Below are 18,348 nucleotides of genomic sequence, written 5' to 3'. Positions count from 1 at the left end.
GTAGTTCTTGACGCCTGAAATAGGTATATCTATGAGTTTTACATGACGCCTGAAATAGGTATATCTACATTAACATTCATTCACACCAGTTTTACCTGCTTGTGAAGATTTAGGGCATCTATTTCAGAGAGAACCCAGCCCACACTTCCATCTCCGCCACATACCAATATTCTAAAAGTGTCGAACTTTTGAAACAGACGTAAGCTAAAGGGATGAATAAAAATCGTTAATTACTATTAAGTTTGGCTCTTCTCACTGCAAGTGGGGAAAACATGTTAATAATATTATTTACAAAATAATAATCCCTTTAAAAACTGACCACTACTGCATCATTTCACTTTCTTCTCTGGATGACAAATACCTGATTCATGGGGATCGGACATAGAGGCCTTGACACAGCTTTCACAATTGTGCTCCCTGCCAGGCTACAAGGCTTTCTTTCACCCACTCACATCCTTTGAGATAATCTGTAACCAACAGGGGCCTCTGACAGGCACATATTTATTGTCTTATCAACTTTTTTGAGTGAATTGTAATCTGCCTCTAGACTCATTCCTTCAGAAGCAGCAGAAAGACTTAAACATCACCTTTTCCCCACAACAGGTACTGTATTTTCTACTCACACCATGCTTTCCATTTGTAATAAATATCAAGACGTTAGTTACAAACCGGGTGGTGTAGAGCTCCCTATGTCATTTCACATATCATTCAGGGTTCAGAGGACAGATGTTAGCATTGCAGGGGAACAGGGGGCACCTTTCTATTGATCTAACAGCTCTGGTTGAGGGTAGTACCTGTAATTTTTAAACTCACACCGAATTACTTTATCGATGACATGTGGCAAGTCTACTCCACCTCACACCCCATCACTTAAAAAAAAACCCAAACAAAAACAACCTTTGTTGGTGCATCTTCTCAGTGCAGCAAAAGCCTTTATCCCAGGCACACGGAAACAAACACATCCCATCACATTTAACCACTGTCAGCCACCCAGAACAGCACTACTGGTACTGCCTGCCTAGCCTAATAATGAAAACTCTGCAGCATAGATGACAGGATAACTTGCCAGGAACCTGGGGTCTCCCTCTGTTCCACCCCATGGGGGGAGGCGGCAGTCAGTCCGCCTCCCCTACGATTTTTCCCCTTTCCATTTTCCTTCTCTACCTTTTGTTTCTCAAGTTTACCTCCCCCTCCTCTCTCTCAGAGGACATCTTCTATTTTTATCTCTCCATGGTATCCTCTGTCTGTGTTGTTGTACATAACCAAGATACTTATTTCTTTGACAGCAATCCATTTTATCGATATACAGAGATTGCTTGGTGCCGACCCATAGATCTTTCATGAACGCTTGTTGAAGAACGTCTGCTTTGCCTATGGCAAAAAAAATGTGTTGCCAATATTTCCCGATTCTGTTGAATGTGGAAATCCTCCATTATACTTATTGTACAGAATAAGCAGCTAGACAGCGGATGTGAGGAGAGCAAGGCCTTCTAGTGGTGGTCTAAATAAAAGATACAGTGAGCCTCACATTTGGCCTTTAACATCACAGAGGGACTGCACATTATATTCAAAAACTCTAATGCTAGGGAGGATGGTCAGAGATTAGGGACATGCTGCAGGAGGCAGCCTGACACTCTGGACTTGCTACTGGAGTGGTGAGAGAATGGAAAAATGGTAACAGAATTGTCAGAGACTGAGAGGAATGCTAACAGTGGTCGGAGACAGGGGACATTACCAGAAGATTGCAATTGTAGCCTTATTAAAAATCAATGCTCCAACATTTGTCCAAGTACCTCAGCGGGAAAACACTGACAACTAGTTGTTAAGGTCCAAGGACCACAGGTTGTGCACAGACCATCAAAATCTATTACTCGCAGCTTTTTTAATTAGGCACATTAAAAATCTTACCCAAGATGGGGTCCGCCATTCATTAGATCAAAAACCTGAGCTGGATTCAACAGCTGCTTGAAGCGTCTTAAGAACTTTACACCTTGGTTGTCTCCACTCTTTGAATTGACAAACACAAGCAAAGGGCTTGTGCACGATGGGGGACAGGTGGCTTTCCAGAACCCTGAAATAGACAAAACAGGAAAATCAATGATCCATCATATATTGTACAGACTTTTTTCTCCTTTTCTGTGGTTACACATGGTACCACCACTCACCATCTGAGTCTATGCTGTTGAGGGCCGTTGGGGGGATTACGGACACTTTACACTGTCCAAGTGGACATTTTTTAGGAAGAAGCTCCTTGCAGGATGTATGTACCTGAAAAAAAATTACAATTATATGTAGTAAGAGACAAAACGTGGAAGGATTTAAAAAAGAAAAACCAAAAGGTGCAACTTCTACTATTGACAAAAAAACAGAACCAATTCTGGAACATGTCCAAAACAGTCTATTATTGAAAACCTAAACCATTATGCAGAGTTAGGTGTACTTTTATGTAACTGAAAGTGCAATGTCAGTATTTAAACACCAAGGCTATAAAGTCCCTTCTGTGTTGCTTCTTCTGTCTGTGCTACAATAGTAGGGAAGTGCCTTTTCTCCATTGAATAGCACATACTAGTTGTAGCAAAGGTAGTAGAGGGTTGTCTGGCTGGTTGAGAGTTTCTATATCAGATCAATCTGTATTTTAGTTGTTTTATCTCCACCATCAATGGCTCCTTGTTCTGGTAACTACAATAGACACTTCACAGAAAGTCACTGTCAGCAGCCAGAAGGTAGTGGCATTTTTAGGAGTAAAAACGATGTGAACTGACTTTTTACATACAAAATACCATAGAAATCACTTTTGTAATGTGCACATGGAGCACATTGGAAAATTCTCAGTTGAATGGAGCTAGCAGCCAAACAATTGCTAGCTCCGTTCGGGTATTCTGACAGTGGGTGATTTATCCATCAATGCTTATAAGTGTTGATGGAGGAATCTGTTCTATTTTTTCCGTTCAGCCCGCAAGTTGAACAAAAAAGAAACAGAAACGTGTATAGCTGGCTTTAGGCTGGATATACACTTCTAGTTTATCTTCCTTCATCCCTGTGTGCCCAACAAGAAAGAAACTCTAGAATCCCCTCACTGGGCCTCTATGGGTATACCACTTTCAGAATACTGAGAACTGATCACTGTTTAGCTGACAATTTCTGCACTAGTTTGCCAGACAAAACACTTTTGAAAAATAGACTTCTGTCGAAATGGAGTGCTGCCGATGGGGCCACACTGCTCGAATTTAAGCCGAGTCAGCAGGACTGGGTCAGAATTCAAGCAGTGTATGGCCAGCTAAAGAAAGCATTGCGCTAGAACGTCCAGAGCTTCTCTCTAAAAAAACAACCTCCACTTATAAAATCAGGAGTGGTCTACAAGACGTATTCCCCTTCCCTGGGTCTACTCAATCTTCCAACACACTGGGAGAACTCTGACAAAACTCCTAAGATTTCTGCCACCCTCTAATGACAAAAATAAAAACTGATGATGCAGGAAGTTATCTAAAACTGTTAAGTAGAAATCGCCAACTAAAATGACCATGGAAGAAATGTTATCTGCGGACCTGGTGACAGATAACACAGTAACTGTAGCTTTTGTTCTCATCACCCCTTGAGATCGCACACATTCCCTTATTTCACAATGATGTCCTTTATACACTGTTTGCCTGAACAGTTTCTCAGTTCCTCTCTTGCATGCGGACACATTGTCACACAATAAGAAGGATGTTCATGTAATACTGGCAATTCAATTTTCTCAGCTTGAGAACAAGAAGAGCTGTCAATTACTTAACATCCTGTTTTAACAATGTCATATTTTGCAAACTGATAATTATAAAAATTTAAATTTACTCAACACACTTCCCTCAGCACTTCTATTTCATATGTCATTAGCAGGATGAATGCCAACCATCCACATGGCCTATGATACTGCTGACTCAGTACTGCAGGGTTTATAGGAGAGAAAACTCCACAGAATGTGTACAGTATGTTTCACAAAGGATCCTCTCATTTTGCAGCATCTAGGAGAATGTTTCTGTTTACAATCACCTACAACTATAGCTGGCCATACACGGCTCAAATTTTGGCCAATTCCTGCTTGACAGGTTGAAACTCCAGCTGTGGTTGGCGCTGGTTTGACAAATTTGATTTTTCAATCAACTTTTGTGGAAGGAGTCAGGTAGAAATGGTCAGCTGAACAGTGACTGCATACAATCGGATGCGGTAACTGTTCAGACATTCAGCTGCTGTGGGTCCTGATGAATGCAATATCCGGCAGAGCAGATTCCTTCATCCATGCCGTTTAGTGTGGATGCAGGAATCGATCAATTTCTCTCAGTCAGCCCCGCTGAGCTAGAAAAGTGTACTATAGCAAGCTTGGGCAGCACAGTGGCGTAGTGGTTAGCGTTTCTGCCTTGCAGCACTGGGGATCTGTGGTTCAAATCCCGGCCAGGTCATTATCTGCAAAGAGTTTGCATGTTCTCTCTGTGCTTGCGTGGGGGTACTCTGGTGTCCTCCCAAACTCCAAAGACATGCTGGTAGGTTAATTTGTTCCTGTCTAAATTGGCCCTGTATGTATGCGAGATAGGGACCTTAGATTGTAAGCTCCTTGAGGGCAGGGGCTGATGTGAATGTCCACTGTGTAAAGCGCTGCGTAAAATTGTTGGCGCTATATAAATACCGATAATAAATACTGAATTCTGTGTACTTTTGTAAAAGCGTTATAGTTAAAGTGACTCTATACTCAGGAGTTCAATCTTAAAAATGCATTCAAGTACCTTAACTATTATCATAAATATATTTCTTATTTGGGTATCACTCGGCTGTAGATCCTCCAATCATCGCGGAATTGGTGCTGACACTGTCCTTCCTTCTGGAGGGGGGCTACTTTTGTTCCCCATGGTTCCTGTGTGTGTTGTAAAATAGCCACCGCTCCAAGCTCACTCCTGTGATGGACTACAATCTCACATTTAGTTTACTAATTTGTATTGAGATTGTAGTCCATCAAGGGAGCGGTGACTACTTTACAACACACACAGGGACATGGGGAAAAAAGTAGCCACCCTCCATCTACATTTTTGTTAATAGTTTAGGTACATGAATGTATTTTTAAGAATTAACTTGCGTTTAGTATTGTAAATGGTGCAGCATGTGTTTTTTTTATATAAATACTAAGAACTGTACATATGCCCATTTAGCAGTACTGTGGTGATGCTTCAGTGTTGCCAACTCTATGATTTGTTAACTGCATTCTCTCGACTTCTACTGGTGTAATTCAAGCTATAGGTGAGCAATGGACAGGAGCTAGGAGGCAGATTGCAGAGCAACACCAGTAATGTGCACACAAGCACAGAGCAATGGTAACAGTACAGGTAATCTTTTCATTTACTGTTGAAGTGCTTGTGTGCAATCACTCTAGGTCTCCACAGAGATCAATGATCTCTTTAAGCCTTTATCTTTACTCTGTGTACCTGTCAGTACAAAGAAAGAAGACTATTGAAAAGCCTGGAGCTATGTAATCTGTCAACAACGGTTGATGAGGTCCTTTTACAGTCTAATCTGTTTGTGTTTGAATCAGATATTACTACTATGGAGAAGTATGTTTAGACTTTACATTTTACTGTTAGTAAAGTTTCAAGTCAGACATGGTTACATTATGCAATGTGTTATTTCATAATTGATAGGTGCCATTATTCACATTTTGCTTGTGTAAATGAACCAACTTTGTATGGCATCAAACAAACTTAGTAACTTAAATAAACTTAGTACCTTAGTAACTTAATAAATAGGGTTATTCCAAACAGCCCCTCTTTACACGTCACACAGAGGAACTGTTCAGAATAACCTTTTAGAAAAATGGATGCAGTCAGTTTGCCGAATGACTGCATATACTGAGCCATGAGGCCTGATGCAACTCTGCACATTGAGCTGCAGGGACTTCTCCCTTTAGGCACTTGTATGTAGAAGGTCTATTGGTGGCAAGACAGGAAGAAGGCATTACTAAGAATTGGCAAGTGATGCCACAACTAAAAGGCTGCAATGACACAGGAAGGAAACCTCCTCACATCTGTATATATGATAAAATATATTACTCCATCAGGTTTAGGAAAGTTTATCCGTGATGCAATTACCAGCTCAGAACATTCTGTATTTTATTTAGCAAATCAATTCTCTGCTGTAAACAAAGAACGGTCAACTGTTACAAACACTGAAATAGATTAATGAATGTTGAGACAAGGAAACTACAGTAAAAGTGGAGATGCTGTCCATCACTTTTTTTTCCCCACACTGTTTGTTATGGGTTAAAGCATAGCTTTTGGCCCAGTGTACATGAATACCTTCAAGTGGTATTCACCTTCAGTAACCTCCCTTAGCCTGTCCTATTGACTAAATTGTCTAGTCACACTCAATGGTGACTATAAACCATCAATATATCTGAATGGGTTAGCTGCAATAATACTCTGTGCCTGCAGCAATAAAAGAGAGTGAAAATTTGTCTCCAGTCCCTTAGAAAACAGGACTACAAGGGAAACAGGGGCTAATACTATGGGCCAAGGGCTCCTTTACGCATACATTTTCAGTTAAAAGTAGAATGGAGTACCCCTTTAAAGCAAGGCACAACCCATATGGGCTTTGAAGAGCTAAAATGCAAGTGACTGTAGACTGTCAGGATAGGATTTATTATAGTGGGAAGGTGCAGATTACAGGGTTGGCATTCTGAATCCTTTCTTCACTACTTACTATGTCACTGCGCCATAGCAGGCGTATGCATATGCACATGCTTGTTCCACATTAGTAACTCAGTAAGTGGTGAAGGAAGGATAAAGATGTGACACCCATCAGGTCCTGCACCTTCACACAAGACAGCAATGACAGCTCCCATAGTCTAGCGTTAAACCAAGAGGAGCTAACCTTAATTGAAGCACCTCAATGACAATTTGACATGCTCTGTACATTGGATGTGAATATCATTTGTAAAAAAATTTGTTTAATGGCTGGATCGTTCCTGACAAAGTTGTCATAGGGCCTCGTTTGTTGGATTATGTGCTTAAGTCCACCCAGAAAATAATGTTTACATTTGGGTTGGTGCCAGTATGTCCAGTCTTCTCATGGATCCTAGAAAAATGTATGGGTATTGGTTCATCTCCTGTGTAATTGATTTTTCATGGCTCAATAAAAAAAAGCTGCTTTTTGGAATGTGTGTGCTGATATCTACTTATTCTGCAACAGAGCAAATAATTCTAAAGCTGGCCATGCACTATGCAAATTTTGGCCAGTTCTTAATGAGCTGGACAAAATTTGCACAGTGGGTGTCCCTGTAGATAGCCTTCTGCCCGGCATCCCTCGATCAAAAGACTGAAGGAGCTGGCTTAAAAATTTTCGGACAGACGTTGTTTGCTGCCAACCAGTGGCCAGCGGCCGCTGTCAGAATACAATGGAAACGGCGGGAGATTCCTCTATCCACTCTGCTTAGTGTTGATGGAGGAATCTGCGATTCAGCCGGAAAGGCTGAACGAAAAAATAGTACAGTGTATGGCCAGCTTAAAGGAGAACTATGGGGTTAGGGTGTTTACCCATAGTTCTCCTAAGGGTAACGGGAGGACACAAACTAGCATCCTCCCGTCACCCAGAGCTACAGCTCGCGGTATACTGAAACGCCGCAGCCGGGACGGATCCCAACTTTACTGTCGAGATCCACCCAGCTGAGGGATTGACGGATCCCAACTTTACTGTCGAGATCCACCCAGCTGTGGCCTATCTAGAGGCAGAGCCAGCTGTACCCGCCCCCTGCCCCGTCCGTTCCGCCAGTCAGCGCTGGAGGATTGGACTGGGGAGGGGAGAATCCCTGCAGGGACCCGTGAGTGACAGTCACGGCTCACTGCAGGGATAGATCAAGAAGTGAGCGAGCGACGGTATGTGTTCGCTCACTTTCCGATCTATTGAGCCGACCTGTGACAGTTTCATTGTCACAGGTCGGCTAGAACTATGAGGCTGAGTCATTTTCACTCGCCTCATAGTTCTCCTTTAAGACGGACAAAGACAGCTAACAACCCAGGCGGTTCTAAACCCTCACCTCTCTAGGGCTGGACAGTGTAAACAAGCCTTGAAACCAGCATACTCCAGAGCATGAGTTTTAGCATATACAAGCATATTCCTAAACTTGTGTAGGTGGCAAGCAATGCAAAAGGCCAATATTCCCTATGGCAGCACCTGGATTCTGGGCAAAGTTAAGGAAGGCCAATAGTACTGACAAGGTCTCTGGTAAAGACCCCAAAAAAATATATTGTAGGTAATCTGGTTCTCAAGGAACGGGGTTATGCCAAGGGTCAAACAACTATTAAAAAAAAAAAAATCCCTACGACTGTAACAAAGTTATATTTCATTCAGCACACATTAAAGGAGTTTTAAAGTGAATCAGCAAAAACATTTATGAAGAACACAGAGCTGCCTAGAAATATGGACACTCCTTTTTAATCGGAAATATTTTAACTAGTATTTTGAAATGTAAATAACAACAATACAAAAGGGTGGCCACATTTTAAATCCCAACAGATGAACCAAAACAAAGCTTACTCATCCCAATCAAACAAAATTCTTACATAGTCTAGATCAGCCATTCACAACTAGAGTTTCTCCATGGGTTGCTCAGGATTCCCTGAGCAGTGGTAAACTGACTTCTTATCTGACAGTACCTGCGTAGTTCCAGGGACAACATCCCATCACAGATTGGGTAGCATGTTACTCTGATCTTTTTAGCTGCCTGTAAGGATGGCATTCTTCTCAGTGACCACCAATGTAAAGAGGAACTTCTCCAGTGACCACTGCTGTCTGGTCATTATTATTACTTTTGATAAATATTTTGTGATAATATTTTTAATCTAAATTGTTAGTGTTAAATAATTTTCAAACATGAGTGTTAATTACTCTAGGAATGCCATTTTTATTATTATTATATCTGACACTGATAACTTGCCATGAGCTGTAGATACAATTTTAATCAGGGGTTCCCTAAGAACTGAAAATTATGTAAAGGGTTTATTTGGGACAAAAAGGCTGAGAAGGAACGTTCTAGTAGGTGCCTTACCGTTGCTTTGCACCATAGACATTGCCAGTCTTGTAGGCGCAGCACACTGCCACAAGTCTTCTCACATACCGTGCACTTGGCACTAACAGTCAGGTTCCCCTCTAACCACTGGTGTGGCATTGATACCTGTAGAGGCCAAACACAATAACATGCTTTCTTTAATACAGGCTGTATAACAAAGTACAAATCTCAATGTGCCATGAGAAAAACAAGTCCGGCAAACTGATGCTGCCTTCAAAGCATACTAACCCCATCCTCATCCTCTATGATGTCTTTTCCAATAGAGGCCAAGGTAGTCCATTTGCAGTTGTTTGTAGCCCTCACGGCACACCGCTTATGAGACTTAAACTTGCACACTGCATAGAGTGAAAGAAGATAAAGAAAATCAGATTTCACAAAGCCAGATTTTGCAATAAAATGAAAATAATCATAAACAACCCACAAAATGTCTGCTAAAGCAGGGCTGAACAAATCCCACGAGCCAGGTAGTCAATGCTCCTTAAAAATGACAGCTGGTGACTAGTTTTTGAGGTTTTGTCTAGTTGTTGTAAATGGACCGATCTCCTAAAAACAATCCTGCTGGCTCCTGGATTCCATATTAATTTGTCCACTTCTGGCTTAAAACATCATCAGACTTGATGAAAACACTGTCTGCTCATGACAAGACATTTGACTCAGTCAGTTGCCTCTCACTGCTTCACACCGGGTGTAAAATGACGTTCGTGCACTCTAAAATACTGCAATTTATACGTTTGACAAGAACATTGTCAAATGTGCAAGTGCTGCCTAACATTTACTAAAATAACATCAAAATCAGAGTGCCTTCATCCTCAGATCACACTTGGAATGTTTTTCCTATTCTGTTCATTACACAATATAGTCCCACTGTTCTCTAGAAGTGAAAGATTTTTCTGATAATCAAATATAACCTTAGACACTAGAATTTCCCCAATCAGCATCATTTTATCTGCACACTGTATTATGCATTTTAAAATACAAAAAAAAAACCCTAAAAACTGAAACAACGCATTTTTATCAGATATTTACACAGGAAAAGAGAAAACCTGATGTGAAGAGATAAAAGAAAAGGCAATGTATTTATGTGTTTTCTTGTAAGACGGTTTTAGAACAATAAGCCAAGTACCGTACTTGGTACAAGTACAGATACTTTTACAGCTACTGGACTAGAGAATAACTCAAAAGTCAGCTGTCAGAGGCAGCTGTCATTTTTAAGGAGCATTGGCTACGGGGCTGCCGGGATTTATGCATCCCTGTTTTAATGTATGATTTGTTTTTTATATATATATTAGGGATGCACTAATACCCTTTTTCCAGACCAAGTACAAGTACCGATACTTGTTCTCACAGATACCAATTACCATACATTTTTGTTTATTGTCATGTGACAGTTTTTATAAAATAATACAGACTAATGATTTCAGGACAGTGGTGGAGCGCCAGGGCCCAGTCGCAGCTACAACGCTGGTAGTTCTCGTGAAAATGCCAAGTATTGGCACTGGTATCTGTGCATCCCTATAATAAACTGTTATTCTGTCAGCCATAGGAAAGCTCTGTAGATTGCATCTCCAGCCTGCTCTTTCCATAGACTTCATTATAACACTGAGATGGAAATAAATGTTTAGATCAACCAGTTCCCTAAGAATATGTGTTGCTAAAGGTTTTTCTCCATGCAAAGGTTAGATGACACACAACTGTACTAAACCTGTTTGCTTTGACTCATATTTTTGGCGCTGCCTATTAAAAGCTTCAGAATCAGGTAAATTATGAATAATACAAATCAGAGCAGTAGTTGTTCTGTATTGATTGCTCTGTGCATGTATAATCTGGGAAACGCAAAAAAAAAAGTATAACAGCATTTATGTGTCACTTTCAGTGGGTTGGAAGAATTATTTGCCTGGAAAAACAGGGTCACTTTCACAGCACTTGTTTCATCATAGTGGTTGTCCCAAAAAGCAAAAAACGACTGGACAGGGACCAGACATATGTGGTGCTTGCTGAGATACAGCCACTATATGGAAACCTTAAAGGCGGCCTGTACTACTCTATAGCCCACAGAGTAGGAAGCCAGGTCACACCATGTCACTGACTTCAAGTGTGCAGTCCTTTATGGCAAATGTGATCCTCTCTGCAGTGACTGCAATCTGACATTCGAATACTGGAATTCACTTTAATGACTCCCAATATAAAAAAAAAAAAAAAAATACTAGACAATGAAGAGTGCTACAATGGCACTTCACTGTATTCAAAGAAGAAGTCAGACAAAAACTTTACTCAGTAGCAGGATAGCAAAATGAAAACCTGTATGCCAGAGGAAGATAATTTGCTGTTATAATATAACTGGTCTACATTTGTATTTATGCCGAGATCCCCATTAAGGGACCTATACATTTTCCAGGATCCAGGAGATGACTGGACATTCTGGCACTAACCCAAATTTACAACCCCAATTCCCAAAAAGTTGTGATGTTGTGTAAAATCTACATAAAAACAAAATGTAATGATTTGCAAATCCCATAAACCCAGATTTTATTCACAAGAGAAAAAAACATATCAAATGTTTAAACTGAGAAAATGTACCAATTTAAGAATGAAATATGGTACTTTTGAAATTGATGGCAGCAACACATCTCAAAAAAGTTGGGACAGTGCAGCAAAAAGCTGGCAAAGTAAGTGGTACTAACATGGAAGAGCTGGAAGAACATTTTACAACTAATTAGGTGGATTGGCAACAGGTCAGTAACATGATTAGGTATAAAAAAAGCTGCGTCTAAAAATTGTCAAACAATCTCAGAATAATGTTCCTCAACGTAAAATTGCAAAGACTTTAAATATATCTTCATCTACAGTACATAATATCGTCACAAGATTCAGAGAATCTGGAGAAACTGCTCTGTGTGCAAGGGACAAAGCCAAAACGCAATATTAGATGCCCATAATCTTTGGGCCTTTTGGATGACACTGCATTCAAAACAGGGATACTACCGAAATCTGCACCCTAAAAAACAAGTAATATAAGGCAGCACCCCTAATTCTATCCTGACTGATTCCCTCTAAAATACTTTTTTACCTTCAGTCCACTGAGGAGACAAAAACACCTTTATTTTGGGCATAAATTTAAGGTTACCATCGCCCCGCAGCAGCTTTTTTTTTATCTATTAGAATTCTGTATTTTTTTATTTCTTACATTACATTTGTAAGCAAGAGCCATATCCAGATAATTCTATATTTGTAATAATCTCCCCCAATGCACAAGGAGCACCTAAACCAGGGTATTATATAAGAGAAGTGGTTTACATCTTTAAACTCAGGAGCTTAAAGTTAACACCTGCATAGCGTCCAGGGTTCAGAGGATTTGGGGGTGCGCTGAAACACAGAAAAGGGTAGGCCCAGCCACGTCTTTGTATGTGCTTTTGGCTTTTCATGTATATAACATGGGTACAAAAAATGAAAAAAAGGCCTCAGTCATGAAGGGGTTAATAACTGTCAGACATGACAAGATTTTACACCGCAGTTATAGAAGCATCTGTACAGTTGGATCATGTGTCCATTTTAAATGAGGTTTGCATCAATTGTTTCAAAGTAAGAAATAGAAGAATCAAAATAAATAATGAAAATGTTTTAGATTTGTCAATCTTTTACATGTTTGTCGGTAAAATTTGTAGAACTCACTGATTAAAGCAGTGGTTGTGAATTTATGAGGTATAGGGGGCCTCAACTGTGACCCTAACCTCTCCAAAAGGCCATATATAATATTCAGTATATAACCGAAGAGTGTCAGGCTTTAAACATATTAGAAGAGACAGTAGACACCCAACAGGTGTGGTTGGAGATTGAAAACACATTGCAGGAGACATTTAGAAACTAGGCACTTGCTACATGGGACTGCTGGAGATTACTGATATCACAGCTTCTTTTGCTATGAATATTCCCACTATTTCCATATTCCCACTACTGACTGCTAGGGCCTGTAAAGGGCTGCATAGTACGTGCCAAAGGGTTGCATGTGGCCCATGGGCTACATGTTGGGCATCAGAGGATCTACCAGCTGTAGACATACTGATGCAGATTTTTTTTTTCTGAAATTTTGCAAGATATGATATCTGAGAATTCTCTAAATAAGCAGCGTACCAAACAGATGCTGTGATCATATGCAGTTCAATTAATGATTTTGTATTTTCTGGTATTTAATAGCCATAGCTTTAAGGTACTGGCAGACTGCATGGAACTTTCACAGCACACAGAAGTGTACATTAGTCTCTTCCTCAGAGGAGGCAGCAAATACATCTTCCAAACACAGTCACATAACTACTGCCACACGCAGCTGGGCTCATTTGTGTGGAAGTCAGTTAACTTGCACATACGTTTTTGAATGGCAGTAAAAACTGCAGCATCCATGGGAAACCCACGCAAACCGAATGCAAGTATGACCCTTGTCAGCAGGAACCTAGCACTGCAAAGTTGACCATACACTGGTAGATTTTCAAATGAACTTTCATATGAAAAATCTTGTCAGAACATACAAAAATGCCATGAGAAACTTGTAGAATGCTGTTCAAAGTTTGTTTGATTTTAACATTCGATTTTTGAATGAATGAATGTGGGTAAAAACCACATTCACTGTTAGAAGTTTGTTTTGGAAAAAATTTCCACCCTGCTCCTTCCCTTTTATTTGCCACTAGGGTCGAAAATGATTGTCAATCTTTTTCCAAAAACACATTTTTCCGTTTCAAAATCTACCAGTGTACCAGCTTAAGACATGAATAATGACAACTGAGCCGCTGTTCTGCTATGCAATGTTAATGGTCTCATATAAGGCAGATTTTTCAGTATGTTGGATGTGTTTCTGCTACTATTTTACTTTTTAAAACTTTTTTTTATCTGCCACTACTATATTACTGCAAGATAAGAGCCACCACAAATAGAACTAATCTACAGCCAGCATAGAGTCATGTAAACTGCATCAGTGTTGTCAGAACCCACTGTTCAATTACAATACTATAATGACAGCGTAAACATTTAATCTTCAGTAAGGTAAGCAGGCTTTAGTAAATAGCGAGGAATCCCAGCCCTGCCCTGCCCTGTGGCAATAGATGACTCATTAAAGAAACTAACAGATACAGTACAAATTATATATTAATGCTAGCTACAATTAACTGAACGGTGCTTAACAGTCCATGTAACAGTTTTTGGTATTTATTTGATACCTGTCTGTCACCTTAATGCTCAACTCAACAAAAGTCAAACTTCACTTCAGGTTTGTCATATGAGAAGGACAGACTCAACATTATGACAGTAAAATCCTGTGACTGCAGAAACAGTTAGACCAAAATCAGAAAAGGCAGCATAGTGGCCTTGGGGATTGGTGCACTCGCCTTGCAGAACCAGAGTCCCAGGTGTAATACCTGCCAGGGATAATATCTGCACGGACTTTGTTATTGCTAGGTTTATGTTTCCTTTGGTTGTTCCATTTTTCTCCAAAAAATGCTTGTGTTTTAATCAGCTTCTGACCAAACTGGCCCTAAAAATCGTGTACCATTGTGTATATATAAATCAATGAGTTGCTTCGCACTCCAGCTATCTCTCAAAAGGTGCCGTCAAACACAGGAACCCGTCCTTAATTCCTTATATATAGTAACAAAAAATGTCCAGGTCTTGCATGCGGCACTCAATCTTCTTTCTTTGTTCATCAAAAAATAATCATGACATGATGTAAAAGGGCCCTTTTGTATCATGTCATGATCTTTTTTTTATCTTCACACAGAAACCAGCCTAAAGCTTGCACAGACCTACATATGGGATTTCAGTTGGTCTCGTCTTACATACCTTCACAGGAGAGTCCATGGGAGGTGACCCCAGAGAGGGCTTCACGGCACACATTGCAGTATGTGGGTCGAGCATGGGAGCAGGCATACCAGTTGTGCATTCCGGAGAAGTGGTCCACACTGTACTGGGCAGACTGGAAACATTAAAAATAAAAAAACATAAAACTGTAGATCATGCAGGTAAAGAAGAGTGCACACACAGGCACAGCAGGTCTGACTACTGCTTAGAGCACTTCTGCCTATCAGCGATTGTTATGCAAATGACAGGAGAAGTAACACTACCCTAAACTTAAGAGGTGAAACTATTTCCGGATTGCTCTTCTGCACAAGTAAAAAAAAAAAGAAAAAAAGTTGAACGTGCAGAATGAACTTGCAAATATCTTACATAACTTGCAATTATAACAAATCTGACAGCTTAGTCGCCAATTATACCCCAAATAACCTATAAATAGAAAGTAGCATGTCTGAATTCCTAAGAGAGAGAAATACTGCTCTGTCATTTTACCTGCAGAGCCCCAACCCCTCCCAATCTACTATGAATACCATGTGCATTGGCCCCTCCCAGGTCAATGACCCAGTATCACCTGCAATTTTCTTTCAAGCAGGAAACACCAATGTTTGCCAACCTGATCAGATTTTTTTGTCACTGGCTGTATAAAGGTTACTACCTCAAAGAGCTCACGGTTCTGTGCAGATTTGAGGGCCGCCATCCATTCCTCCATATCCTTCCTATTCTCCGCACTAAGGATCAGTTTGCGAAAGGGAGTGAACACCTGTAAAGAGAAGACGTGGGGATGAAATATAATTTAAGAGAAAAAACAGACTGAAGTCCGCTAAAAAAACAACAAGCACAACAGAGGGAGGAGGTGTGAGCAAATTCATTGGCAGGAGCTATTTGCTAAAGGCATGGAAGCCTAGAGTGCATGGTGGCACTGGAAAGACAAACAAGGGCTTGTCTATAAACCTCCAAAGTAAGGGAGAACTTACAAGCTCACGTTTGGAACACTAGGAAATTCAATAGCATAACTGACAAGGCACCCTGCTAAAATGAACGATGAAGTAGGAAAGTTCATACACAGTCTGAGCACCCTGAGCCTTTAGCATTGTCCAGCAGTACCATCGACAAGGCCAGCTAGCTTATTCATGTTTATGTGACTGTGAGGGGAACAGAGAGGGAGATAAGTGGTGCTGCTAGCAGCCCTTTTCTTAGGGTGGAATACAATCAGTCAGGAGCAGTTTTCTAATCACATCCCCGCACGTTAAAATTTCTTGAAGCCCAGGAAGATCATGTTCTGCATTCCTCCAGAAATAGAGTCATTACACCATTACTGCAACACTTCCTTGGATTATGTCATCGGGCCATTGTGTACTCCCATACAGCCCAGCAAGGGACTGCTGACAATAGTGCCTGCTGCAGGGTTAAGGGTTAAGGCAGTCTGATAGCAGGGGAAAACTCATTGCAGGAATTTGTAGATCCACAAGGGTTCACATTGCTCTCTATACCAGCCTTTCTCAACCAGGGTGCCATGCCACAGTGGTGTACCTCAGGGCTGCCTCAAAACGTTGTGGTTGTGGGACTGTGATGTGAAGCAGGGAATGAAGACTGATGTGATGGGGGCTCCTGATGTAATATGAAAGTGGGGCTTCAGATGTCAAAGGGGGGCTTCTGATGTGAATGGGGCTACTAATGCAAAGGGTAACTCTGATGTGAAAGGAGGGCACTTCAATGTGAAAACCACTTGTTTGTGTGTTTTTGCATTGTAAAATCGATGACATTTTAGAATGGGATGCCGTGACAAAAAAAGGTTGAGAAACACTGCTCTATACGATGTCATGTGGTGAGTTGGAGGTAAAGAAATCTTTACCTTTTAAAGTGAACCTGTGTTCAGACTTTACATATTCACATATTCTGAACAAGAAATAAAAGCACTTTGAAGAAGTCTCTCATTCACTGAAGAGGGCCTTCTTCAAAACTCATTTCCTCTTTTCTTTTAAAGAGCAAAACAATTGGCAGCCTGCCAGCCCTCTAATGACCCGGTGGCTAATATGCGCATTTCTGCCTTACTCGGCCTTAGTCATAGCTAGTTGTGTTCTAACACCAACCCTACTAAAATAGGACGCCAGTGAGCTGGGTCCACCAACAATTTTTACTGTTACTGCAACACTGAGGCTGATCATGTGTTTATTGCAGCTGAACCATTCACTAAGCACTCGGGAGGAGGAAAACCTAAAAGGAACATGTCAAGTGTTACTGCAGGTAAGGCTTCACAGTGAAATGTTCTAAAATCCTTGGAATATAAACTAAAGTGAATGGAAACCTTAACAATGAACTACTATTATTGCCTTTTGGTCTGTTAAGTAGACCATTGGAATAATTTTGCTATACTTCTTTTGAGCTGAAAGTCACATTTCCTGTATTATCTCAAATAGGCTATTTAGTCCTCCAAGTTCTTACCTTGGACTGCAGAATAATTAGCTTTTAAGTTGTAGTAAGCTGACAGTAGTAGTTGTTGAGTAGCTTTGCATTGCACTTGGTGATGTAAGGCGTGGATGCAGCTGCTCGGCCATGGAAACCCATTCCATGAAGCTCTCTAACCAATGTTTTTGTGCCAATCTGAAGGCCACACGAAGTTTGGAGGTCTGTAGCTATTGACTCTGCAGACAGTTGCGCTTCAGCATGCGCTGACCCCGCTCTGTCATTTTACGTGGCCTACCACTTCATGGCTGAGTTGCTGTTGTTCCCAGTTGCTTCCACTTTGTTATAATACCACTAACAGGTGACCGTGGAATATTTAGTAGCAAGGAAATTTCACGGATGGAGTTATTGCACAGGTGGCAACATATCACGGTACCACGCTTGAAATCACTGAGCTCCTGAGAGCGGCCCATTCTATTACAAATGTTTGTAGAAGCGTCTGCATGTCTAGGTGCTTGATTTTATACACCTGTGGCCATGGAGGTGATTGGAACACCTGAATCCAATGATTTGGAGGGGTGTCCCAATACTTTTGGCAATATAGTGTATATACTTTAAAGTACTTTAAACCCAGTCACTAAAATCTCATATATTCTTTAAATAAGGGTTTATTAAAGGAGAACTATGAGGTGAGTGCTTTTCACTCACCTCATAGTTCTAGCCGACCTGTGACAATGAGATACCGGGTTCGCTCGCCTCTCGATCCTGTCACGGCTCTCTGCCGTGACGGGGGAGGGGCTGGATTCCCCTCCCCCGCTCCGATCTGCCAGCGCTGACTGGCGGAAGGGACGGGGGAGGGGGCAGGTACAGCTGGCTCTGCCTCTAGCAGCTGGGCGGATCCCGTCATCTACGTCGGGATCCGCTCCGGTGTCTCAGTATACCGCGAGCTGTAGCTCGCGGTATACTGAGCTTAGGGTAACGGGAGGACGCTAGTTTGTGTCCTCCCGTTACCCTAAGGAGAACTA

The 18,348-nt window shown here is 41.1% G+C and overlaps 1 protein-coding gene across 1 annotated transcript in view; it reads right to left on the bottom strand.

Annotated features, from left to right (window-relative positions):
• The window catches only part of DGKD (diacylglycerol kinase delta), a 97,208-nt gene that overhangs the window by 27,363 nt on the left and 51,497 nt on the right, over nucleotides 1-18,348 (bottom strand). Inside the window, exons 6-10 of the mRNA XM_018563950.1 lie at nucleotides 9,314-9,420; nucleotides 9,065-9,190; nucleotides 2,166-2,268; nucleotides 1,909-2,071; nucleotides 96-204 (exon numbers count right to left, since the gene is read on the bottom strand). Of these exons, the coding sequence (XP_018419452.1) occupies nucleotides 96-204; nucleotides 1,909-2,071; nucleotides 2,166-2,268; nucleotides 9,065-9,190; nucleotides 9,314-9,420 (608 nt within the window). The remainder of the gene's footprint in view (nucleotides 1-95; nucleotides 205-1,908; nucleotides 2,072-2,165; nucleotides 2,269-9,064; nucleotides 9,191-9,313; nucleotides 9,421-18,348) is intronic.

Source organism: Nanorana parkeri, unplaced genomic scaffold, assembly GCF_000935625.1.
Source record: "Nanorana parkeri isolate BGI_ZX_2015 unplaced genomic scaffold, ASM93562v1 scaffold712, whole genome shotgun sequence".
NCBI classification, from domain to species: Eukaryota; Metazoa; Chordata; class Amphibia; order Anura; family Dicroglossidae; genus Nanorana; species Nanorana parkeri.
This window is presented reverse-complemented; position numbering and strand designations above follow the sequence as displayed.